The following is a 24,506-nucleotide window of genomic DNA, read 5'->3' as shown; positions in this document are numbered from 1 at the left end:
ATTAGCCAGTTGTCTTTGACTCGTGCTTATCATTCAAATTCCGGTTTCGATATTTGATTGAACAATCAAGTTGAAACTGCAGGGCAAGCAGTCGCCCTGTGGGAGTTGTGGAGATGGACAGCCCTGAATAGTCTTTACCCGGGCTCTCCACAACAACACCACCGTCCAGAATTCTTTACCGGCTGACCCGCTCTCCCACTCACCACCTATCTATAGATAGGCCTATTTAAAGATTTTCAAGAGAACAAAACTCCCCAGCGATGGCTGTGTTGTCTCTCTTCCACGGGTGACAATTATAGCAGGCAACTTTGGCGATGCCAGCGGAGATTTAGAGATTTCTTGGCTATCCGTCGCGAACGGTTAAGCGACGCCACCGGACTGCGAATAGATCGCAAGACTATACGGGCGATCTCACAACTTCAGGGAAAAGTTATATCCTCACGCCTTGACTGGACACCCATGAGCCTATCTGCCAAGGCTGGCATCCGAAATTTTCATTCCTCTTCGCCTCCCTCCCGTTGGGACGAACCGCTCGTTTCCGACTGGTGAGTTATGGATGATGACTCGGTACGGGAGTGCGTTGTACCTGCTTGCTGCCTGGCCATGCATGCATCATGTACTTTGATGTATCGCCTTTTCTCGGACTGTGACATGATACTCATCACTGCGGTCGATGCATAGCCTGGCACCATATGGCAAGTCACCACGAGTAGCCCAATCATTCGCTTAACATGCAGCTGCAATATAATGCAGAAGCAATATAGACCAGGGCAAGGGACCGCTCTGGGCACAACATGGAAGTGACTTCATCCCCAGTGCCCCCATAACGCCCCATCCTGCTCCCTCAAGAGTGGACAGGGTCGATGGCCTCCACTTGTCTCACTCCGTTGTGCTTCTGATTCGGTATATCCTCTACAATGCCAAGCAGAGCTAACTATATCGCAGTATCATGCTATCTACTGCACGCGTCATCCAGTAGCCATAGTCGATGTCGTTTAGAATAAGGGATCAAAAAATGAAGTCAGCTATTCATAGCCTCACTTCGTAGTTCTGACCATGTACCCTCAAGCATAGTCCAGCCACATACACTTCGCCATCCGGTAGCGCTGACCCTCAGGGATGCAGCGCAGCCCGTAGGGCTCGATCCGGTCTAGTGAGGGCCCATAATTAGAAGAAAGGACATGGGACTGAGGGAGGCTGAGGGTCTCTAGTGGAGATAGATAGACAGAGGGATCAGGGGCGAGCCGTAGCGGTGAACCTACAGCCATGTCTGTAACCAACCAACCCATGGCTAGCTAGCCCTTTCCGGGTCGCTTCTAAGTTAGGTACCAGGCACTGACATTAAAAGAAGACCCATAGGGTAGTATTCCTGTAGTACCGAACAGTTATAAGTAGTGAGTGACCTGACCCTTTGTGGCTTCTACTTCTCCATACTCTATCCATTCCGTGGCTCAGATCCATACAAAAAAAAATATCTACCATTCTCACACTCGTTCTACAATCTTAAATACCACTACAATCTTCAACCCACACCCATCCTCACCAAATCCACTCACTAATACCATCACCATGTCCGTGACCACTACTTCGACCGGCACCGCCGCCTCCGCCTCCTCCACCTGCATCAACAAGCTCTACGACATCCCCGTCAAAGATGCCGCCTGCGCTATGCCCATGCGCAACAACAACTCCGCCATCATGAGCAGCTGCTGTGGCTCCGCCTCCATCGTCTCCTACGACAGCTGCGACTACTACTGTCTGGCTCAGGACCAGACCGTCGGTACCCTGGCCGAATGTCTCATCAAGGCCTCCGAGGCCGGTGAGGTCTGGTGTAACACTAACGCCAACGCTACTGCTACCGGTAGCGTTCCTACTACTGGCGCTGGCACTATCGTCTCGACTGCTACTGCTACTGGTGGCTCGTCTAGCACTGGGTCCAGCACTTCGAGCGGTTCGTCGGCTTCGTCGACTAGTGGTGCTGGTGTCGCGGTTACGAAGAAGAGTGTGGGTGTGTTGGCGCTGTTGTTCTTTGGTTCGACTGCGGGTTTCTTGTTGTAAGGAAAGAGATTAATGGGATGGATAAAGGGGGTGGGATTGGAGGACTGGATGGATATTACTTTTGTATAGAGCAGAGCAGGCTTGTACAGTAACTTGGGAAAAGATCTTGTTGATTTAACCAACTTGCTAGCGGAAGTCCGTCCTTCTTAGCATTACTCTTTTTTTTCTTTTGTTTGTGTTATATATTACCATTGATGTTTTTTCTTCACTTCATATATTATCTTCTGTTGTAGTGCGCAATCTCCAATTTGGTTCATGATAGGCACTATACATACTCATTGGTATATACACGTCTACAGGAAACCTCCCTAGTAGTGTATAAAGCTGCCACTGCCACTTGCGCTATACGAATCCGAACGAGGTACTAGTAGTGTACTACTTCAGGACCCCAAACCATGTAATATCTCGGAATTTAGGGATTAAGTTCCTGTAATCACTTTCTTTCAGCTATCTCTCTACGAAAGTCAAGGCGGAGTCACAATTGGCTCATGCCTAACATGAACTAGTTACCAACTGATAGGTATGGAATATGGTCTGTATCACCTAGTTGGGAAACTGCCTTAGGCATATATATTACTCCGTTTGCTTCATATCACGTGCATCCGCAATAGACAGCCAGAAAATAATATTTCAACTTTGAAAAGGTGATTCAAACAATACTTATTAAATGGTTGAGATAGTGATGTGAACTGTTCAGTCTTACCATCTTGCATAATAGGAGTAAGCACACATATTACGCCTAATGCAGCTTGTAGGATCTAACGATGACTCGTGAGAAAGCGACACATTATGAGGTATCAGTCAAGTATGCTTTTCACATAAGTGTGTATTTTCCCTTCCATTTTAAACGCAGCTACAAGCTGCGATACGCATATAGCCTGTTACTGACAAGAGCATGCAGATTTTGGTTCGAAGTTATCCTGAGCAACCCCAGTAGGTTATGTGTGTTCCATTCCACCAAGTGAGTGCTGGGCTTACTCGTGAATCGAAGACATACAATTGACGAATGTAGATATCTGGTATCACCATAGACTATTTGTTCGTTACTTCTACTGCAGGTTGTGTTGCTTTATTTCATTCTTAGATACTCATTATAGTTAACATACGAGTCCCCGTGACTCGGAATTTCCGCACAATCTACGTGTCGATATGAGTTGCCGAGGTTTCATATCTCCGTACTACATGTTATCAGTCTAGGTGGAAAAGAAGGCACCACAATATCCCGAGATTGGTGGATTCAGATGTAGATTACAAATTGTCGATCAACCCCGCACCAGATGGGACTAATGTGAGCTCGGGGAGGGGCTTGGGGAACGGATTTCTCTCTTACTGTTATTGAAGAATGTGGCACAAACAAATGACAATTTCTACTATTAATTGAGTGACCAGCCCCTCACGGCAACAGAAAAAGTCGAAAAGACCAGCAGAGGAAAGCAGAATGAAGGACATCAAGATCGAGCCCGCAAAGGGCATTTCCTACTTTACTCCTGCACAACAAACCCCAGCAGGGACAGCAGCGAACCCGCAAACCAGTGGAAAGGCAATACCCAAGCTCTTTCAGCCGATTACAATTCGGGGATTAACATTTCAGAATCGTCTTGGGGTAATCAATCATCAACCACCACTAAGCTAACGGCCTGTTGACCATGATTGCTCTAGGTATCCCCAATGTGCCAGTATTCCGCCCAGGATGGCCACATGACCGACTACCACCTCGCCCACCTGGGCGGTATAGCCCAGCGAGGCCCAGGCCTTATCATGATTGAGGCCACCGCTGTCCAACCGGAAGGTCGCATCTCCCCGCAGGATGTCGGGTTATGGAAAGACTCCCAAATCGCGCCAATAGCCCGAGTCATCGAGTTCGCGCATAGCCAAGGCCAGAAGATCGGTATACAGCTTGCACATGCAGGTCGGAAAGCGAGTACTACTGCACCTTGGATGATGAACCATGGCAATGTAGCAACAGAGAATGTCGGTGGATGGCCCGATAATGTCAAAGGACCTAGTGATATACCCTTCAGCGAGACATTCCCGAAACCGCAAGCTATGAGCAAGGACGACATCCGCGAATTCAAGGAAGCGTGGGCTGCCGCCGCGAAACGGGCCCTTGTGGCCGGAGCGGATTTCATTGAAATTCATAATGCCCATGGGTATCTGCTTGCATCGTTTTTGACCCCCTACGCGAACAAGCGGACGGATGAGTATGGTGGATCTTTTGAGAACCGGATGCGATTGCCGTTGGAGATTGCGCAGTTGACTCGCGATACGGTGGGTGAGCATGTACCTGTTTTCCTGCGCCTTTCGGCGTCAGATTGGCTGGATAGTGGTTTTGAAGAAACCTGGGGCTTGCAGGATGCAGTGAGGTTTGCTGAAGCGCTGGTCGCTCAAGGAGCTGTCGATCTGATTGATGTCTCTTCTGGCGGTCTACATTCGAGTCAAAAAGTGAAATCTGGGCCTGGGTTTCAGGCACCGTTTGGCATTGCGGTTAAGAAGGCAGTCGGGGAAAGGATGCTTGTTGCGACTGTTGGTCATATCAGAGATGGGAGGCTGGCAAATCGGTTGCTCGAAGAAGAAGGACTTGATGTCATTCTTGTTGGGCGTGGGTTTCAGAAAGATCCTGGATTGGTCTGGACCTTTGCGCAGCACCTTGATGTTGAGATTGCTATGCCGGGCCAGATTCGCTGGGGATTTTCCAAACGGGGAGGAACACCATTCGTCTATCCGTCAGTTTATAAGTCCTCGCTATAATGGCATAGGGTTGGGTATTTATCTCTGCGAGATACACAATAAGAGAGACGACATACACAATGTTTGGATTAGCTACACCCGCTTCCCTCAGCATTGATGTTTTGCATTGATGAACTACTGTAAATGTGGAATGACCATGTAGTTGGGATCCTGTGATATCTATTCATATAGAAAATCTTTATCTACTCTAGAACATGACGAGCTATCCTGGTATAGAACGCAAGATTGCCCAAGAACGATACGGCCATAGTACGTTCAAAAGGAAGATACACGGATATATCACCTTCTGAGTGGAGTCTTCAGCAAGTGAATCATACTCAGTCAAAGACCTTGTGCACTTTCCACTGGTCAACATTCGCGACCAATTGGATCTTCTTGATAGCTTCGTCGAACACATTTGCGTCACCATTAAGTTCCAACTATCATCTATTAGTCAAGCTGATGGCCAAAAAAGCTAGGAATGTACAGCTTACCAATGCCAAGTAACGCGGCGGCTCTGCTGGTTTCCCGTCCGGGAACAACATAGCCCAGAAGACCTCATGAATAGCGACCCGCTGAGGCGCGCCATTACTACTATATATCCCAGTGAACCAATCCATCACAGCCTGGTTATCGGCTTTGTCAATGTGTGAAGGCAAGTCAAACTCCACAGTAATGAGATGAGTCGTTGGACCTAACACATCCAACATCACAGGAGTGAATCAGCTTTTGCCCTTTGTCTTCTCTTGTCTTGTAAGTCTCACCTGCTAGCATAGCCGAGTCTTGTCGTCTCCCTACCTCGCGGTATCGCCTGATATCGAAATGCGCTATATCCATGCAACTGTGTGTCGGCCCCGGCAGAACATCACTGGTCACAGGGATGCTCGTAAACTCCTCCGTGTTCAGAAACTCGATGTCTGGGACGGGGTAGAGAGCAAGGAATGTCCATGGGGAACTGTCTTGGGGCACTGCGGCCGTTTCATAGCGCGCTGCGGAGTTGATTCCCGAGGTCTTGAGGACATCACGCACATGGATGTCATTATACCAGGTGTTAAAGACATCTGATGATTTTCGCGAGGGAGAATTGAGCCTTGAGGCAGCATAGAGCAGGCCCGAAGTAGACATTTTGGTTGTGTGGTCTCCTTTATTTTCTGTTAGAGAGTGATAATGTGGTTGGAGGGGAAACTTGATGGATGATGTACGCACTAAGTACTTAATAGTACCGGGTCTGAAGAGGGGATAGATTGGCGCTCGGCTAGTGGTATGTTGTTCAGCTGAAGGCTGGGTCCACTCTTGAACGAGAGTTTGAGATTGCTAAGGTGGACACGGCGTGAGATTGACCAATAATGCCATTCAAATGAACTTCGAGGTTCTGATTCAACCAACACGAAATGCACCTCGGTAAGATAGACCACAATCTGTCACTTTACTTTCTATCAATTGAGACACCATGTATGGTCACTTTCTACTGTCGGAAAACTAGATATTCCGATAGCCTTGCTGGGTTTAATGTAAACCCTAATTCTTGACTGAACTCAATTTTCCGAGGACAATCTTGCGGATTGAGAAGTCCTGAATGTGAGCTAGGTCTCAATTCTAATAATAGATGCTACCCTTTTATGACCCCGCTCGACTGATCTTTTCAGAGTCAGGAATCTGCTGGACTCAACATACCAACTTCATAGTTCCCGAACCCATCGCGTTCGGAACGTCCCGAGCTTCCACAACAACAGCAAAATATATATATCTGAACTAGTATATCCGGTGGACGAACCTCAGAGTTAATTTATATTCGGTTTTTATTCTTTCCAGAGGCTAGACACAAGCCATGCTGCATTTTCTGCATTGCAATTAGGTGTAATCCATGTCTTATAGTGGTGTGGGATGTGAAGCACGAATTCCGCATACATACCAACAGATTTCATATCAATGTAGACTAAGTTACGGTCCGCCATCACCACAACACAACCAAGCTACAACACCAGAATTTTGATCTTCTTACTGGCAGCTCAAGATCTACATTGCAGTTTTACCATAAGTAATGAGCGACACCTTATCTAAACCTTCTATCCTATTCAGCTAGCCAGCTACAACCTTACAGATCCCCGGTTTGATCTCCATTCTTGGCATGTTTCATCTGACAGCCACCCATTTTACTCCTGCATGCCTACGGAGGATATAAATAGCGATGGAGTATTCATTTCTCCTCTGTCCAGCTTGTGCCTCGCTACAGGCCTGCAAAGATGTCAGTAATCATGGGTCTGGCGGATCTCTGCGTGGACGTGGTCTTAGAGTTCCTGCGCTATCTTAGTCTGGAGGAACTGTTGTCGCTGAGGATGGTTTGTCGTATGCTTTGTCTTTCCCGTACAGTCTGGTCAATGCTGGCTGGATTCGAAATACTAAGTCAGTTTGTGTATAGGTTATCTGAATGAGGTTATCGTGGTGAACCTTCTATACATCACTACAGTGGACAAGCGCATCAGCAATCGTCTGTTGTCCCGGATTCTACTCGAATATATAAACCAGGATACAGCACTCAAGTCCCAGGTTACTAAGATCCGAGACTATATGAGAACATGTGCAAGTGAGCATGATCGCAAGAAATGCAGCACGGGCCGTTGTTTGAGAGCCATCAGCGTCGCCCTGACCACGTATAACGGTCGGGAGTGGGTGCTCCAGAACTACAGGACCGCCGTGATGCCTTGGATAGAATCGTGGCACAAAGACAACAACTGCATTCCCTTCCTTCTGGCAGCCTGGATGGGCTTACAGAGTATTGTCATATCGGCCCTGGATCAGGGCATACATGCCAATACAAGTCATCCTTTTCTCGGGACCGCCTTGCACGCTGCAGCGTATAACAACGACACCGTCCTAGCCAAAGAGCTCATCTTACGCGGCGTCAATAGGAGAAAACGAGATGGCGCTTTCGGAGACACATTCCAGCTTGCAGCCTACATAGGGTCTGATCAGTTCATCCACACGATGTTGATGGCAGATCCGGGCTTGCGAGTCCAGATTTCTCAGACTACGTCTACCTATGGCCCATTCGGAAGTGCATTCAATGCAGCAGCTGCAGCAGGACATGATCGAGTGGTGAGGATGCTCTTGGAGCACAAGGCGAAGCCGAATATCCTTGCTCCTATGCAGAGGACCGCAATGTTCATGGCTGCAAGAAGTGGTAGAGCAAATGTGGTCGAGCTGTTGCTCCACTCCGGGCTGAGTGACCCCAGTGTCCCTGACTGTCATGATATATCGCCTTTGTTAGCGGCTGTCCAGGGAGGCCACGAGCCAGTCGTTCGTCTTCTTCTCCAGATCAGCAAAGTCAAGCTGAACGACACCGGACGCAATGGCAACATCCCAGCACCACTGATGGTCGCTGCTAGCCAGGGCAAAGCCCGTATTGTCCGGATGCTCTTGAAGCGCCCTGATATCGACGTCAATCGCTATGCACAAGGGCTCCCTTCAATCTTCGCAGCTGCAGACAACGACCACGCAGATGTAGTGAGCTTACTGCAATGCAGACGTGACATTTCCCTCTTCACCCCCGACCAGTCGCAATACCTCCTGAATATAGCAGTCTCCCACGGCCAGACAGACATCGTGAGAACACTACTAAACAACGGACATCACATCGACCCACACATCCCAGACAGCAACGGCCAAGCATCCCTCCACATAGCAGTCACCAAGAACCGCATAGACATCCTAAAGCTCCTCCTCACCTTCCCCTTCACAGACCCCAACCACACAGACACCCAAGGCCGCACGCCTCTCATGCTCGCCGTCCTGCACAACCACCATCAAATCATCCACCTACTCCTACAAGACACCCGAACCCGCTACGACATCACCGACAACAGAAACACAACACCCCTAATGCACGCCATCATCAAGAACAACGATACCGTCTTCCATACCGCCCTCAACCACAGCACCGACCACCACCTCAACACCCAAGACACCACCGGCTCAACAGCCCTCCACCTCGCCTGCATCACTAACACCACCTTCGCCCTCGAATCCCTCCTCTCCATCACCACCATAAACCCCAACCTCCAAACCACCCAAGGCCTCACCCCCCTCCACTGCGCCATCCTCCACAAATCCACCCAAGCCATCATCTGGCTCCTCGAATCCCCCACCATCTCCCCCCAACTCCCAGACCACAAAGGCACAACACCCCTATGTCTCGCCATCGTACAGAACAACCTCATCGCCACAGACCTTCTCCTCTCCCATCCCCTCGTGGACATAAACCACCCATCCTCTTCCCCATCCCCACCCACATCCCCCGAGAACCAATACACCCCCCTAATCCTCACCACCATAACCAACAACCTCCCCCTAACGCACCTCCTCCTCCGCCACCCAGACATAAACCCCAACCTCCCCGACGCCAACGGCGACACACCTCTCGCCCACGCCGCCAAACACGGCCACATAGCCATAGCCAAAGCCCTCCTCGCGCACCCAGCCACAAACCCACACTTACGACCCCAGATAGCAGGGGGCACAGTGGGTGCACCGCTGCTTGTCCACGCAGTGGAGAACAACCATCTCGAGATGGTGCGACTTCTTCTCTTAAGCGGGGTGTATCCCGATGCGCCGGACCGGTATCTCCGCACGCCGTTGATCGCTGCAGCGGAACGGGGCCATACGGAGGTAGCGAGGGAGTTGTTCCGGCTTGGGGGTGGGGATGTGGATGTTGAGCATATGGATGTGAGGCGGATGACGGCGTTGAGGGTTGCGGCGAGGAATGGACATGAGGGCGTGGTGAGATTGTTGGTGATGGAGGTTGGGGTGAAGGTGGATTTGGGGAGGAGGTCCGGGGTTAAGTTGGTGGAGGAGGTGAAGGGGTTGGGGTTTGGAGGGGTGGTGAGGTTGTTGGAGTCTGGGGGTGGGAGTTGGAGTGGGAATGGAAATGGGGGGATGTATGGGTTCTTTTAAAGGTCTGTCACTGCGATGGTAGGTTGAATGGTAGTTGTTGTTCATTTGTTACTCCCTAATTTCACATTAAGGTTTCAACTTGAGGATAGCTGAAGCTAGCATTCCTGCTTTGCAATACTGGCTTTTCTTCTGGTTCGCCGAGCAAAGAAAAAGACTAACCTGCAACACCCCATAGGAGAACTCACGCTATATGTACAGAAGATAGACACTAATAAAAAAAGTAACGAATAAAAACCCATTGCCATGCCGGTTCCGAACCCATGGACTGTAAAGTAATGCGACAAACGATGCTTTGTACGCCAGAGGGAAGATGTGTGTGTGCGTGTGAGACGACGAGGATAAAAGTATAAGGAGAAACCGTTCTAATACAGCGAGAAAACAAAACAAAACGGAGAGTGGAATATCAGGCAGGGCTGATGTTCCTTCACTCCGTCTTTGGTGAAGAGGCCATATACCATACAATCATATGGGGATTCCGAAACGCGTGGACGGATCAGGTGGATTGACTCGGGTCGAGGTATCGAGTCGAGGGCTAAAATACAGTTATGAGGGAATTGGCGGCTGTTGGCGTTTACAGGATAGCCTTGCTCAGGACCTGTTAAGACATAACATGTTACTCATATGTTCAAGGAGGAAATAATCAAACGAAGGGGGCAGGAGTAGGCTTACAGTCCAACCACCAGCAATGCCAGCAACGATACCACCCGAAATCACCATAGGCTTAAGACCCCTCGTGCTCTTGAAGACCATTCCACTCAACGCACCCGCCACAATGCTGTTAGCAGCATCGTGCTTACCCCTCGCGTAGCCCAGACCGGAGTTAAACCCGTTGTAGACCATCGCGACCACACCAGCCGAGTTACCGAGGAAAGGTCCTCGTCTCGTAATGGAGTTGAGAGCACCGTTGAGGCGGATCTTCGGCGGAGCGGTGACGGGCGTCTTCTTCAGTCCCTCCGCCAGACCCCAGGCACCACCGAGAGTCAAACCAGCAAGGTAAGTCGTTCCTGTTCCATAGCAGAGATCATCGGACCATCCACGGGAGGGCAGCACAGAGCGCGATCCGGGTGTTTGGTCGAGCGCGGAGTCTTCGAGGGTGATGTAGTCGAGGGTATCTTGGTTCAGGCCGGCGAGGGGATGGAGCTGAGAGGGGTCGGGAAGATCGGCTAGGAAGCTGGTAGCATCTGGTGCTGATGCGGTGGCCTCGGAGCCCTTGGATTGTTTGCGACCGGTGATGGAGTCCCAGATGTTCGACATGTTGAATAGTGAGGTTGTTGATTTGGCGGGAAGGTGTGGGTGAATTTATTAAACAGGTTATGGAGAATATGAATACAGATAGGAGAATAGAGAGAGAAAAGGGAAAGGAGAAAAAGGAAAAGGAAAAGAGGAGGAGATCAGAACACTGGCGAACAATCCGAGAGCTTGGGGAGGGATTGAGATTGAGGTTCTGGTGACTGCGCGGTTTCGTCGGAGCAAAGAAGGTGACAGTAATAATTCCAGGCCGAGAAACAAAAACTTCAGCCCCGTGACTTGGTCCAGCTTTCTGCCAGAATTTCCGGGCCGGCAGTTTATCGAACATTTCCCGTTTGGGCCGAGCTTACAGGGATTATTGTTGTCCCGGCACTAACCCGATTCGGAGACCCGCTCTCGAAAATCCACAAGAGGCAAAAGTCGCGATTGGAAACGCGGGGGCGGGCTCGTGCTTGGGTTTTTTTCTTTTCTCTTGTAAATGGTTGATATCTGAACCCACTCGTTGAAGGTTGCCATGCTGTACTTGTAAGAATACTAAAAGTATGGTCGGTAATCCTGCGTCTGGCCCCCCCGGGGATGCCGGGCTCCCACTATCAGAAATGGAGCAAGTATCGCGGAATATAGAACTTTTGCCCGAGGAGACCCTCGTGCGCATTGGGAAAGGCCCGCTGGTGAAGTTCACCAATTCTTGTGAAGATATTGAGTAAGAGTGTTTCCAAATATTTGCTTATCAAGTTGTCTGTTGTGTGCGCAAGTGGCTTTTAATATGAATCTATTCTGACTATTTCCAAAGGAAAGTGAGCCGAGTCTTCCAGTCGCTACTGAAGACATATTCTACGGCTTCTCTTTCTCATCCGCACACTACTGCTGCGTGTAATGCAATCAGTGCCTTTTTGGACGCTGCGCGGACCTCCACCTGTGAGGAAACGAGGCAGCTAGCCCGCTCCGATGAAACTTGGTTATCTGTATTCGAGGTCTTCATGACCCGATACAAGGATGTCAAGCCCAAGCCGATGAAGCAGGTGCTGGAGTCGCTGGTTGCCCTGTTGGCCAAGACTCGTAAAGAGATTGACCGGTCCGCGCTCCGCCAGAAGATCGTTGAGGCTACGATCCCTAGCATCATCCTTGGCGAGCCTCGCGCTCGACTGAAGGCTTCTTTCGCCTCGTTGGAGATGCTGCTGCGCAAGAGTGCCATCACGCCGTTAGAGCTGGTCTCAGTGACGGACCAGTGGCTTGTAGATCACTACGAACAGTGGACGGCGCTTTTCAAGGAGGACTGCAAAGCTCTGTCTATCGATTTCTCCCAGTATCTTCAGAAGGGTTCCGGAAGAGAGACGTACCAGATAGCAGCTCAGATTCTGGTCCTGGGAATGTTGGCTCGCGCTACCAAAGCGGAGCTTGCTGCCTCTTCAGGTGACACTTTGGCGGCATTCCTCCAGAGAGTGAAGGCTTCGCCTGATGCTCAGGACTTGAAGTCTGTTTGGGTGGCGCCCGTTCGTCATGTGTCGTTGCGCAACCTGGATAACCTGGAGTATATGTCCAACTATGTTCTCCAGCCGTCGTTCGCGACTGATCCGGCTGGCTTCAAGTCGTTCATTGAGCGGCTACCCCTGAGCAGTCTTCTGGCTGGCGATATGAGCGATGCCCCGCTGGCGGAGTTCATGCTATTGTTTGCTTCGTTGCAAATCGCCAAGAAAATCGGGCTCATTCACGAAGATCGTAAGTAGCGCTGTATAGTGGGCCGAGCAATGGACTTACCTTCGCCAGATTATATCCCCAAGGCTGGGGCCAACGACGAAAATGTTCTTGTCTTGAAGAGCGAAACCATCGGCCAGTTCCTCTTCCATCGCGATATCACTATCAGAATCGCGACACTTTCCCTGCTGATCACTGCGCCCTCCACGACAAGGCCAGTGTCTTCAGCAACAATGAACGCTATTCTTAGCGGACTGCCGTCTATGCACACCGAGTCGGACTCTTATTCAAGAGGCGAGATCTTGAGTCTGATTCGCAAATTGATAATCCGACTCAAGGGAGGACTCTTGGAGGATCAGGACGGCCTGACTGAGCAGAAAGCCCCAGCGAACAAAAAGCAGCAGCCCAAGCTTGCTCGGAACGACACCACCACTCGGGCGTGTATGCAACAGTACGTGGATTTCTTGAAGGCGGACCTGCGCCCCACGGCTTCTTACCCACGCCACGTTTCCGCGCTGAAGACCTTGATACTCCTCCTCCAATCCGGTCTCGATTCTCGACTCAATCCGACGGACGGTGTTAAGACAAAGTGGCTCTCTAACGTGGAGGTGTTTGAGCCTACTTTGCTGAGACTGCTGGTAGATCTTCTGCTCGATCCATTCGAGGAGGTACGCGCTACTTCGCTTTACATTCTGAACCTCTTCCCACGGGAGGTTCTATTCGACAACGACAAGCAAGCTGGCGTGCCACAAATCATTGAAGGTCTCGCAAAGGCCGAACAACTGGCAAGCAACACCAGCAGAGCTGACTTTGCAGACACCGTTGCTCGTCTATACCATATCCTCTTCCGCGCAGCCGCCGTGGATGGTGCAAGTGACGCTGCACGCTGGTGGGAGAACAAGTCCATGGTTGTCGATACCCTTCTGAAGAAGTTGGAGCAAAAGCTCTCCCTTGCCGGCGGCCTGTTTAACTCTTCTATGCGTGACGCACCTTTGCATGGATATGTATCCGCTTTGAGGTAATTACAATGTTTCATTCGTCCGCCGCGGAGCTAACAGAAACCAGGTACATTGTTGCGACCCCCAATTTCTACTCGTTTGTTTCCAGCAAGGAATCATCATATGAAAATTGGAAGGCTATTCATCTCAGGATCGTGCAAGTCTGCGACAAGATTTGGAACGAGGTTAAGCCTGTTCTTTGCATCGACTCGCCGGAAGGCCATACGGATGAGCCCATTGAGGAGCTTGGTGTCGGTCCTAAGGATATTTTGTCTTACTCATGGCGTGCTCTTCGCGAATCAAGGTGTGTTGCGTCTTGCGCTGGATTGAATGTTCTTACTAATTTCGTAGTCTTCTCCTGCATGCCTCACTTTCCAACAAAACGTACGGCCCGCAAGGCGAGTCTGGATTGACGGTCGACCATTTTGAGAAAATCGGAACACTCAGCTTCATCCAACTTGCTGAACTCCGGCACAGAGGTGCCTTCTCTACCGTGTCGCAGACATTTGCTACTTGCTGCCAGCGGTGCGGACAGTCGACCAGCGAGGAGATTTCCGCACTGCCTAGTCGGTGGTACCAGGTAAGGACCCCGTCTTGACAAAACGATCAAAGCTCACAATTGTACAGGAAGCGAAGAAAATCATCTTCGAGTCCGCCTCGAAGCTTACACGTCGCTCAGCTGGTCTCCCTGCTTTGATTGTCGGTATCCTTTCGTCAAAGCCTGGCGGTCCGCTCTTCCAAACTGTCATCAATGAGCTGCATGACATCTCTCACCTGCCCGCGGAACATGATAAGTCGAGACAAGATGTACCACTGCCACAGGTGCACGCAATGAACTGCCTGAAAGACATCTTTACCAATAACAAGCTTGGGCCCCACACGGAGCCTTTCATCATGCCTGCCTTGAGGCTCTCGGCTGAACGGCTGGGGTCGCCTATGTAAGTACTACATACGGCTGCGTCTTTCTCCATGCTGACTATTCTAGATGGGCCCTCCGTAACTCCGGGCTGATGCTGTTCCGTGCGTTGTTGACGCGCATGTGCCGCACCGGTACTGGACTAGGATTCGGTGGAGCTTCCGGCTCAGAACCAGGTGCCAGAGTCTCCTTCCAGAAGTATCCTGGCCTGTTTGAACTCCTGCCGACCCTTCTCAGCCCGTCGGACCAGAGCAACGCTGATGACGGTGATAACGCTATGGTTACCGAGCGTGTTTTCCCGGCCTTGGAGCTCATCGCAGAGAAGGTCCCCAACGTCACCGGAGTTGATGACGATGTGCTTCGTAGACTTGTCAGAGAACAGTTCAAGAGTCCAGTGTGGGGTATCAGAGAACATGCAGCCCGAGTGTATGCTTCGTTGCTGAACCGTTCGGATGTTCTGACCAGCATCAAGGCGTTGTTGGATGACAAGAGAGACACGAAGACCCAAGACTACCTCCACGGAGAAGCCCTTTGCATCAAGTACTCTCTTAGGAGATATGCCTCGAGCTCTCTCTCTTTTTGGAATGGTATGCTCGTAACTCACAGGCGGTGTTTTGTCCTTGCTAATATTTCCCAGAGCACGTTGATGAGGTATTGTCGACCCTGAAAGACGTCTTTGCTGCATCCTTCCCGTTTGCGGAGTCCCCGTTCGTGGCCAGTATTCTGCTGGAGGTTCTCGGCGATGTCATTGAAAAGTGCATAGAATCAGGAGCGGAAGGTAAGTCAAATTCAACTCGCGATGACACGCGCTAACAGATGCAGGACAAATGGCTTCGACGCTCAACTATCTCTCCGAAACTTATTCTTTCGCCGCCATCCGGGAGTTCCTGTTCGATTCTTCGCATCCTTCTTGGAAGACCCTGAGCACCACACGCGCTCCCTCTCTTCTCCGTCGGGCCATCTCGTGGGTTACTGTCCTGCAGATGTTCATTACGAACAAATTGTCCGAAGTTGAGCCACTTCTTGGAGATATTTCGCGCTTCGACCCCAATGCTGGTCAATGGTTGTTGGAGCGCATCCAGGAGATCCTCGGCGAGCGTGTCCAGTACAGACGAGCTCTGGTTGACCTTTATTATACCGTTATCCTTGGCGCTTATCCAGAGGAAGTCAAAGCAGTGGCGATTACATGCCTGGCATCTGCTCTGTCGTTTGTCCTCGACTTCCACAATGACACTGTCTCTCAAATCGACCTTTCATGGGAAGCCTTGGAAAAGCACCTCAAGCACGCTTCTACCGAGCACATATGGAACAGGGACCGATCGGACGCCGAATTGGTTCTTGAGGGATGTCTTCTTGCCCTGAAGACGATCTCCGGTGGCCAGAGCTCAGAGCTGGACATCCTGGAATGGGCCACACGGCTCCAGTCCGCCATGCAAGAGGAGACAGTACGTTCAGCGCATTTCTACGTCATATCAAGCCTTGCTAACACCTCACAGGAATTCACCACGCGCCTGGCTGCCGTATCATCCGTCACGGGGTTCGCGCGCATCCTGCGCCCTGCTGGCAGCCCCCCTCGCACCGACAGTGTCTTGTTGGAGATCTACCTTGTTCTCTACGACATGCTCAATGACGACGATGAGGAACTGCGCGATCTTGCCGCATCGACCGCCTCCTGGGTCCTGTCATGCTCCTCTGTCTCTCCAACAAAGGCAGTTGCGCTATCTCCTCTGAACGCAAGCGAGCTCCTTTCGAAGTTCATTGCCGAGAACTACGCCAGCTCACGCCTCCTCTGCCAGCGAACCATGGCGTACATCGCCGACCAGGAGCCTAGACTTAGCAGCGCCACCCCTAAGTTCGTTTCCTTCCTCGGCCGTCTTTCTGAGCTCCGAAAGGAAAGCACAATTCTCTTTGAAGAAGAAAAGCAGAACCTCTTCATCGACGAAGTTCGCGAAGTAGACGTTTGGTCCGCGAGGTTGCGTCAGCTGAACGAATCTTCCTACGATGAGGGCTCGCTCAACGCACTTTTCAATTGGGTGTCTAAAGGACTGGCCTCTCTTGAGGAGATTCTTGCAAAGGAAACTGAAAAGGATGGGCTTCTGGGCTGGGCCTCGAAGCCTGAAACGTTCACTCTGGGTGTGCGGGTTTTCAGTGTCGCGGGTGCTGTGATCTCGAAGGATTCTGCGGCGTCGAGACTTTTGAGTCAGGAACAGGTTGCTTTGTTGAAGGGGAAGCTTCAGGCGCTGCTTGCTTCTGGCGAGGCGTCTTTGTTGCATGATGATTGGGTCTCACGGATACAGGCTGCCTTGGAATTGTCATGATCGATGAATTTGCATAGAGAAAAGTATAGAGATGAATTTACGTTATGTTACTAGAGTTAAACGGTTTCTTCTTGGAGTACAAACAATCACTACATCAGCAGACAATACATTCACTGGCACAGCATCGGGCGACTCGTTTACGCTCATCTGCCACTTACACCTCTCGATATCACCGCCGTATGTTGGTGCGACGCGTCGTCTACTCTTACCTTTCATAGTTCGAGATTGACATGACCAGTGAAGGCATGAGTCCATCTCCCTACGAGCCACAACACTACTTACATAGCTGGTTAGCCTAACGAAACATGTCACCTAACGTTGTAATCGTGGTGGTCCTAGCCGCCATGGTCTTCTTCATCGCAGTGGTGGTCTGTCTCTGCACTCTCTGGTGGCGACATAGCCTCCGCGCCGGCTACCACAACGACCGCTTCCAGCGATCTCGGACGGGCCAACGCGAAACGACCGTCAAGAAGACAGAGCTCGCAGAGCGAGGCGCAAAGAGAAACTGGAAAGAAGGCGGAAGAACGCCGGCTCAACCCAGCAGACAGAAGACTCCTGCACCTCCACGGCGACCACCACCACCTCCAACTCCACCTCCGCCACCCCGACCTCTCCCACCCGCTCACGGTGGTAATTCAATCCGTCATGACAATCAGCCGTCGAGGCAGGAGTGGCCTTCTGTACCTCCGGCACGTAGCAACAAACCCCCAACGCCGGAGGAATGGGGCCCTGCACCTCCATCCCGTGGTAGCAAGCGTACTCCCGGTAAACATGGGACGCCTGCTGCTCCGACTCCGGCTGCTAAAGTACCGACTAAGCCTCCGTCGCGGGACGAGTGGGAGGCTGAACCTCAAGCTCAACCTCCTAGTAAGGCGGCTTCAGATAAGGAATGGGCACTACCGCCCGATCCGCCATTTGTTGCGTCTGGAGGTGTCAAGCGCGGTTCAAAGAAGAGCTGGCAAGCTGAGAGCAAGCCTGCATCTAATAGAGGGGGCGCCTATGATACGCAAGGTTTCCAGCAGCAGCATGGAGGAGTGGATCCTGATGCGTTGACGGCGGCATTGCAGCAGGCGAATGAGGAGACACACGAGGAGCCTGCAGAACCAGAGGGTGGATGGTAGGGGGAGTGCTGTGGAATAAGTTGAGTAAAGTGGGAGTGGAGTGTAGCATTGATAGTTCTATTTAAGGCGACGGAGATGGTCGCTGCCGGCCGCCCGAGGCGGTGACGTTGATCCCCGCGAGAGAGCCGGCGATGCCTTCGGGATTCCCCAGCTCATTCCCTCCTCCTGTCCTCCCTGTTTCTGTCCCTTAGTCTCGTGAACTTAGCCTCTGCTTTCTAATCCTCCTGTCTGATTCATGATTTGATCTGTCACACACTCTCTCTCAGTATCTAGGCTGCTCCATCAGCCCCCCGACGCCATGTGGAACGACGAGGATAACAACCCGTACGGCGCATTCGATAACGAGGCGCATCTCTCCGAGTCGCTGCATTCGGCCACCCTTTCTCCCAGTAAGCTGTCAATCTCCATCTCCGACCATCAATTATCCAGCTGTATTTTCTAATCTTTGCAGCTCTCTATGACCGCGAATATACCCCTCCCTCTCCTTCCAGCCGATCATCCACCGACAATCCCCCGGACTTCCTCTCACAGCAACAGGACCTCAGTGACGAAGACGACGCTCCAGACTATGCTGCCCAACCTGCTGGCCATGGCTACCTTCGCAAGAGTGTATATGATAGTCGGATAGAGCAGATTCTTTATGAAAACCCGGAGATGCCGATCCTCATCACAGACGCTGGGAAGAACCACGAGGGCGGCGGCAGCTTCATTGTGTACACAATACGCACTGGAGTATGTCAGAATGATAATCGAAGCTGCATCAACACTTGTGCTAATTATTTCTAGGATCTGGAGGTCCGCAGACGGTATTCTGAGTTCGCGTCGCTGCGACAAACCCTTGTCAACCTTCATCCCACCCTCGTCATCCCGCCTATTCCCGAGAAACATACCATGGCCGATTATGCCGCCAAGCCCACCAAGGCTAAGGAAGACACCGCCATAATCGACCTCCGCAAACGCATGCTGGCTGTCTTCTTGAATCGTTGTCGCCGGATGAAGGAGGTCCGTGAGGATGGAGTTTGGTGGCGGTTTTTGGACCCCAACGTTAGCTGGGTAGGTGTATGATAGCTCGACTCTAGCTGTGGTATACTGACTTCATTCAGAGCGAGGTCCTACACTCCCATCCTGCATCGTCTGTGCCGAAGAATAATCTCAAGGCTCCCCCACTTGACCCCGCCAATCCTACCCCCGCTCATGCCTGGCTCCCAGTCCCATCATCATCCGCGAAGCTGAAGTCTGCAGGAGGCGCTACGCCTGCTCCTGCGCCTGCTCCAGAAACACCTGGGCCTGATGTTCTTGGTCGCTTCCCACCAGAGTCACGGAAGCTGAGTGAAAAGGAACTCGACCCATACTTTATCAATTTCGAGGCGTCTACACGTGAGTTGGAGCTACTTTTGCAAGGGAACATTGAAAAGGTCAACCGTCGCACGTTGGCCCACCTATCGTCTTTGTCAGCCGATCTGATGGAGCTGGGAGCACGGTATAACGGATTTTCCCTGTCGGAGCCGTCGCCGACCGTTGCAGCAGCCATCGAACGGGTTGGCCAAGCCGCTGATACCTCCTACATCGAGACGGAGGAGCTGTCGTCACAACTGAGTGCCAGTTTCGCGGAACCGATGAGGGAAAGCGCCCAGTTTGCCAGCGTTGTGCGCAGTGTTCTGCGCTATCGGGTCCTCAAGCGAGTGCAGGAAGAGATGACGCGAGACGAGCTGGCTAAGAAGAAGACACTGCTCGACTCTTTGGAGCGCAGTGAAATGGAAGCGAAACGCATTGAGCAGTACCTCAATCGGACTTCGCCTCCAGGCGGGGCCACGAGAACACAGCGGTCTCTGTCCGCATCGTCGGCCGTCAGTGCGCCAGGAGGCTCCGAGGGCGAGGCCCGTCCAGCTGGTTCTGAAGACGGTGCATCAGTCGACTCGGAATTCCCTCCTACGCACGGTGATTCCATCAACTCCCATCCACCTCCGGCAGCACAGCGGCGGCCAGACTTTGGCGGTGCATCTCCGGCGCATCGCAAGACGTCGAGTGGGACGTTTGTGGCGAACAAGATCTTCGGTCGGATCAGCCACGCGGTGCACGGCTTTGTGGATGTTGATCCGGAGCGGACCCGCCGCGACCAGATCGGCAAGACGAAAGAAAGTTTGGTGCAGTTGGAGCAGGCTCTTGGGGTGTCCGAGAAGGATGTCAAGGATGCCAGTGCGGGAGTGTTGCAGGATCTGAAGCGGTTCCAGAAGGACAAGGAGATGGATCTCCGGCGGTACATGGTAAGTTCATACTGCTGTTTTCTTGGGGGAATCAAGCTGACTGGATAGGTCGCATATGCACGATGCCATCTGGATTGGGCACGTAAGAACCTGGAGACGTGGACGGAGGCGAAAGATGAGGTGGACAAGATTGTAGTGAGGTAGGATATCTATCTATTGCCAAGGGTATGGAGCGAGGGCGTTGGTTTGTGCTTAGCATGACTTCCAGCTGCCAATTGTAATGTCGGCTATGAGCTGGATAAGACATGCGTTGATCCCAGTACCCTGTATGCTATTGATGCGTATAATGATGTTCCGGCTACTTGAACTGCCATGATTTATATGTCATAATCCTAGCGAAAATGATCGTAGCTACCTAAACTAGTCACTGTAGATGTGTAACCACCAAGCAATGGTGATCCTCGCACCTCACTTTAGCTGAGACGGCATCACATGCCGTCCCGCTGATTGGCTCGTCGCTTTATTGGGGCCGGATCGACGATCATCGCCGAACGGACAGGCCAATTCTTCCTGATATTTATTGAACTCCCTTCCCCCGTCCATCTCGCTAGCGCTGACTGCTCTTGTTATGCAGCTGGCTTTGCAGTGTTCCCAGCATCAGCTATGTGAGTCGTTCCCCGTAACAGCACAGGAGTGATACTAATTGGATATGTAGATCAAAAATATCAGGAAGGGGTTCGCCAAGACCTACCATCATCTATTCATGATAACCGGCCACAAATAACTGAAGTGTCGAGTGTCACTTGCCAGGATACAGGGTGCTGCAATACCCCTCTTTTCAATCTATATCTTGAACATCGCATCATCACTATCCCGAATTGCAACATACTCACCAGTTGGCATTTCCACATGCACTGAGCATCCACACATCAATCCCGCCACCAAAGAAACAAGCAAGCAAGCAATGAACCACCATCCCATAATCACACAATGACCCCCAACTGGTCCCAACTATGGACCTTCATCCCCAACCCCAAAGATTCCACCAGCACTAACTCCATCTCCCCATCCCCATCCACCCTCCGTCGCATCATCAAATCCCTCTCCCTCCTCACCTTCTTCTCCATCCTCCTCTACGCCCTCTACATCCACTTCCAACCCTCCACCATCCCCCAACCCCCCGAACTCCCAGAATCCCCAGACCTCCCTCCCCCTTCCCCAGAAGACACATACAAGTCCATCTACGGCTACCCCCCAACCAACCCCACCATCCCACCCCTTCACATCCACGACCCCAGCATCCTCTACGACCTCCCCACAAACACCTACTACGCCTACGGCTCCGGCCCTCACATCCCCATCCACTCCGCCCCGACCCTCCAAGGCCCATGGACCAAAGCCGGCACTGTCCTCGACGCAGATAGCATCCTGCCAAAAGGTGATCGCAAAGCCCCCTGGGCACCGACCGCTCTCCTCCACGACGGCACATTCTACGTCTTCTACGCGACGAGCCATAGCGGATGTCGCGATAGCGCCATCGGCGTAGCCACCTCATCCACCCCGGGCCCTGGAGACTGGGTCGATCACGGCGCGATAGCGATCTCCGGCCGGGGGGAACGGGGGAAGGAGTTTCCCTTTGATAGGGCGAATGCGATTGATGTTAGTGTTGTTGTTGATTATACTGCATCCGAACTCTCCGAAGGAGAGCCATCTCTCCAAGAAGGTGGTGACAAGAAAGCGAAAGGAAAAGGATACATGACCTTCGGCAGTTTCTGGACAGGGATATGGCAAGTCCCGCTAAAGCCTAACCTGCTTCATATGGACAAACAAGGCAACGAAGAAGAAAGGGTTAAACATCTAGCCCATGAACCCGCAGCCATCCACCCACCCACCAAAAAAGCCGATGGATTATGTGGCGATACAACGGGCATGCATCCCGTCGAAGGGGCGTTTTTATCCTATCATGAACCATGGTGGTATTTGTGGTTTAGTTGGGGGAAGTGTTGCCATTTCGATTCGGAGAAGTTGCCCAAAGCTGGGATGGAGTATGTTCTTTCCCCTCCCCTTCCCCTCCCCCGCCCCTGTTATTTGTCATTATTGAGTGGCTGGAAAAGGAGTAATATACTGATCATGATGATGGTATGAATGGAATAGATACAGCATTCGCGTCGGACGCTCACCTTCCCCTCAGGGACCATTCGTGGATAAACAAGGGAGAGATCTCGTGGATGGTGGAGGGGAGATTGTGTATGGCTCGAATGGAGATGTTTATGCGCCTGGAGGTCAGGGCGTGTTGAGTGGGGAGGTGGAGGGGGATGTGCTTTATTATCACTATTGTGAGGATCCCTTGCCTTTCTCTCATTTATTCCTTCAAATATGAGAGATGGATGGTGGTGCTAACTTTTGTGTGGTAGTGAATAAATCTGTAGGGTATGAGTTCAAGGTATGTTTGACTATTCAGTTTTCTGAGATGGTGGTTTGATGTGGGCTAATGGTGTGAGGTTTAGGAAGCGCGGCTAGGATATAATTATTTGACGTATGTGGATGGGTGGCCGGTTCCACTGTGAGTATGTGAGGATTGGAGTGAGAACTATTCAGACTCATGTATAGATTCAGTTAGAGTATATAGAATATAATGTATTTAATATTCATGAAGTATTAGAATTACAGGATATTCATGTCCATAGTACAAAGAAGCGAGAACAAGCAGAAGGAAAAGGAAATACTTTACACTATTCTAACAACAGGAATAACTCCTCTATCCCACACACCAAATCGAGTAAGAGACCATGAACTCCATCTACAACAAACCACCCTCCTCACTCCTCACTCCAAATGCAACCCCTGCACCCCCCTCCCCACCACCGAAACTCCACCACCACCACCATCACCCTGCCCATGCCCATGCCCACGCTCATATCCACGCACATATGATCCAACCCCAGACAACGGAATATATCCATCATCACCATACACCAAACTGGGACCTATATCCAGCAAACTAATCTCACTCTCACTAAGAGAGAGATCCCGACTGCGAGGACCAAGAGGCATGGTCTTTTCTTCAGCTGTGATTCCATTTGCTTCTGTGCTTTTGTTTCCCTTCGTGTTTGTGTTTGTAGCTGCAGAAGTAGTGGTGATTGTATCTGAGATATCAATCTGGTCCAGGAAGTGGACGTGTGCAGTCGTAGACTTCGCTTTCGCTTTCGATTTCGATTTCAATCTGGTAGTGATGGCTGTAGTGGTTGATGTGGGGGTAGATTCACTTCCCAAAGAAATGGACCTCGAGTTAGGTTGCTTGCAGGGCTGATACTGAGTGTACCTCTGCGTCTGAGTAGGAGTCGAAGCCGACGACGACAATGACAACGGATGAGAATGTGAATGTGAATGCTCGGTCGAGTGTACTCCCACGAACGATCCCATTTCTGCGTACGATGATTGCATACTATCTTCATCTTCATCTTCCTCATCATCCATCGAAGCAGAGCACGGATGAAGAGATGAGAAATCCATCAGGGGTTTTCTTCTCGCGTTCGTGGTGTGGGTTGATGCGGATCCGTTGGGGGTATTTTTGGTTTTCTGTGCTTCTCGGGAGGAAGTCATTGGTGGATGCATTTTGGATTTGGTTTGAGAGTGTGGTGGGTTGGGTTGGGTTTAGTTTGGGATGTATTGGTTGAGGTTGAGGTGAGAAGAAAGAGGTATATAGGTTGGATGTGAAGGAGGAGATGACGAGTGTTGAAGGTGTCTGTCTGATGACTGCAGTGTCTGCTGGGGGATTAAGTAGACAGAACAGTAGAAAGGTAAGGTAAGCAGGAAGAAAGTCTGAGTAGAGCAGATAGATTGACAGATGGATATGAGTGAGAGAACGGATTAGGCAGGTGAGGCTGTCAGTAGTAATAACTACTAACACTTTACTGTGATTGACCTCACTTCTATCCCCTAGTTTGTCAAGATTGCATCCGATGACAAGACATTTAATGACCAAGTATACGAACAACATGAAAGACCACATAACTTAAATTCTATGGCCTGGCTGGTATGAAAGTAGTAGTATATATTTAGCAGTAGCCTCGCATCTGCAGCATCGCATGACAGCGGCCACATGCGTGTGACTCGCCATGACCTCCCACGTGGTTCATCCATACACACTCATCATCCCCATATCATCCTCCTCTGCAAAACATCATCTCACTCAACACACCTTTTTTGCTTAGTACATCTCCAGCTGCTCCGAAAATACATGTAATGCAGGACGGCACCCGCCATCCGAT

At 51.1% G+C, this 24,506-nt stretch overlaps 10 protein-coding genes across 10 annotated transcripts; 7 read left to right on the top strand and 3 right to left on the bottom strand.

Annotated features, from left to right (window-relative positions):
- Window positions 1–1,569: 1,569 nt before the first annotated feature.
- On the top strand, window positions 1,570–2,058 carry AtWU_06238 (uncharacterized protein; the record flags this gene model as incomplete). The annotated part of the gene is made up of 1 exon (XM_035501348.1): window positions 1,570–2,058. The coding sequence occupies one exon, from the start codon at window positions 1,570–1,572 to the stop codon at window positions 2,056–2,058; it is 489 nt and encodes a 162-aa protein (XP_035357241.1).
- A 1,438-nt stretch (window positions 2,059–3,496) lies between these two features.
- Window positions 3,497–4,806, top strand: AtWU_06237 (NADH:flavin oxidoreductase/NADH oxidase; the record flags this gene model as incomplete). The annotated part of the gene is made up of 2 exons (XM_035501347.1): window positions 3,497–3,661; window positions 3,718–4,806. The coding sequence occupies 2 exons, from the start codon at window positions 3,497–3,499 to the stop codon at window positions 4,804–4,806; spliced, it is 1,254 nt and encodes a 417-aa protein (XP_035357240.1).
- A 317-nt stretch (window positions 4,807–5,123) lies between these two features.
- On the bottom strand, window positions 5,124–5,910 carry AtWU_06236 (FMN-linked oxidoreductase; the record flags this gene model as incomplete). The annotated part of the gene is made up of 3 exons (XM_035501346.1): window positions 5,124–5,225; window positions 5,280–5,479; window positions 5,550–5,910. 3 exons carry the CDS (start codon window positions 5,908–5,910, stop codon window positions 5,124–5,126), a joined length of 663 nt encoding a protein of 220 aa, XP_035357239.1.
- Window positions 5,911–7,040: 1,130 nt separating this feature from the next.
- On the top strand, window positions 7,041–9,735 carry AtWU_06235 (ankyrin repeat domain-containing protein; the record flags this gene model as incomplete). The annotated part of the gene is made up of 2 exons (XM_035501345.1): window positions 7,041–7,131; window positions 7,205–9,735. The coding sequence occupies 2 exons, from the start codon at window positions 7,041–7,043 to the stop codon at window positions 9,733–9,735; spliced, it is 2,622 nt and encodes an 873-aa protein (XP_035357238.1).
- A 571-nt stretch (window positions 9,736–10,306) lies between these two features.
- On the bottom strand, window positions 10,307–10,989 carry AtWU_06234 (protein transporter TIM23; the record flags this gene model as incomplete). The annotated part of the gene is made up of 2 exons (XM_035501344.1): window positions 10,307–10,330; window positions 10,405–10,989. The coding sequence occupies 2 exons, from the start codon at window positions 10,987–10,989 to the stop codon at window positions 10,307–10,309; spliced, it is 609 nt and encodes a 202-aa protein (XP_035357237.1).
- A 536-nt stretch (window positions 10,990–11,525) lies between these two features.
- On the top strand, window positions 11,526–16,910 carry AtWU_06233 (THADA/TRM732 family protein; the record flags this gene model as incomplete). Its single annotated transcript, XM_035501343.1, has 10 exons — window positions 11,526–11,686; window positions 11,777–12,702; window positions 12,751–13,696; window positions 13,744–13,980; window positions 14,028–14,256; window positions 14,304–14,614; window positions 14,662–15,179; window positions 15,230–15,370; window positions 15,415–16,037; window positions 16,089–16,910. The coding sequence occupies 10 exons, from the start codon at window positions 11,526–11,528 to the stop codon at window positions 16,908–16,910; spliced, it is 4,914 nt and encodes a 1,637-aa protein (XP_035357236.1).
- A 305-nt stretch (window positions 16,911–17,215) lies between these two features.
- On the top strand, window positions 17,216–18,031 carry AtWU_06232 (uncharacterized protein; the record flags this gene model as incomplete). The annotated part of the gene is made up of 1 exon (XM_035501342.1): window positions 17,216–18,031. One exon carries the CDS (start codon window positions 17,216–17,218, stop codon window positions 18,029–18,031), a length of 816 nt encoding a protein of 271 aa, XP_035357235.1.
- A 298-nt stretch (window positions 18,032–18,329) lies between these two features.
- Window positions 18,330–20,439, top strand: AtWU_06231 (PX and BAR domain-containing protein; the record flags this gene model as incomplete). Its single annotated transcript, XM_035501341.1, has 5 exons — window positions 18,330–18,420; window positions 18,483–18,763; window positions 18,818–19,084; window positions 19,135–20,295; window positions 20,344–20,439. 5 exons carry the CDS (start codon window positions 18,330–18,332, stop codon window positions 20,437–20,439), a joined length of 1,896 nt encoding a protein of 631 aa, XP_035357234.1.
- A 786-nt stretch (window positions 20,440–21,225) lies between these two features.
- Window positions 21,226–22,802, top strand: AtWU_06230 (arabinan endo-1,5-alpha-L-arabinosidase; the record flags this gene model as incomplete). The annotated part of the gene is made up of 4 exons (XM_035501340.1): window positions 21,226–22,280; window positions 22,390–22,571; window positions 22,650–22,678; window positions 22,743–22,802. 4 exons carry the CDS (start codon window positions 21,226–21,228, stop codon window positions 22,800–22,802), a joined length of 1,326 nt encoding a protein of 441 aa, XP_035357233.1.
- A 259-nt stretch (window positions 22,803–23,061) lies between these two features.
- On the bottom strand, window positions 23,062–23,850 carry AtWU_06229 (uncharacterized protein; the record flags this gene model as incomplete). Its single annotated transcript, XM_035501339.1, has 1 exon — window positions 23,062–23,850. One exon carries the CDS (start codon window positions 23,848–23,850, stop codon window positions 23,062–23,064), a length of 789 nt encoding a protein of 262 aa, XP_035357232.1.
- Between the last annotated feature and the right edge of the window lie 656 nt (window positions 23,851–24,506).

The sequence above is a fragment of the Aspergillus tubingensis genome (genome assembly GCF_013340325.1).
Source record: "Aspergillus tubingensis WU-2223L DNA, scaffold_7, whole genome shotgun sequence".
NCBI lineage: Eukaryota > Fungi > Ascomycota > Eurotiomycetes > Eurotiales > Aspergillaceae > Aspergillus > Aspergillus tubingensis.
The sequence above is the reverse complement of the archived record's forward strand: the minus strand, read 5'-3'. Positions and strand labels throughout refer to the sequence as shown.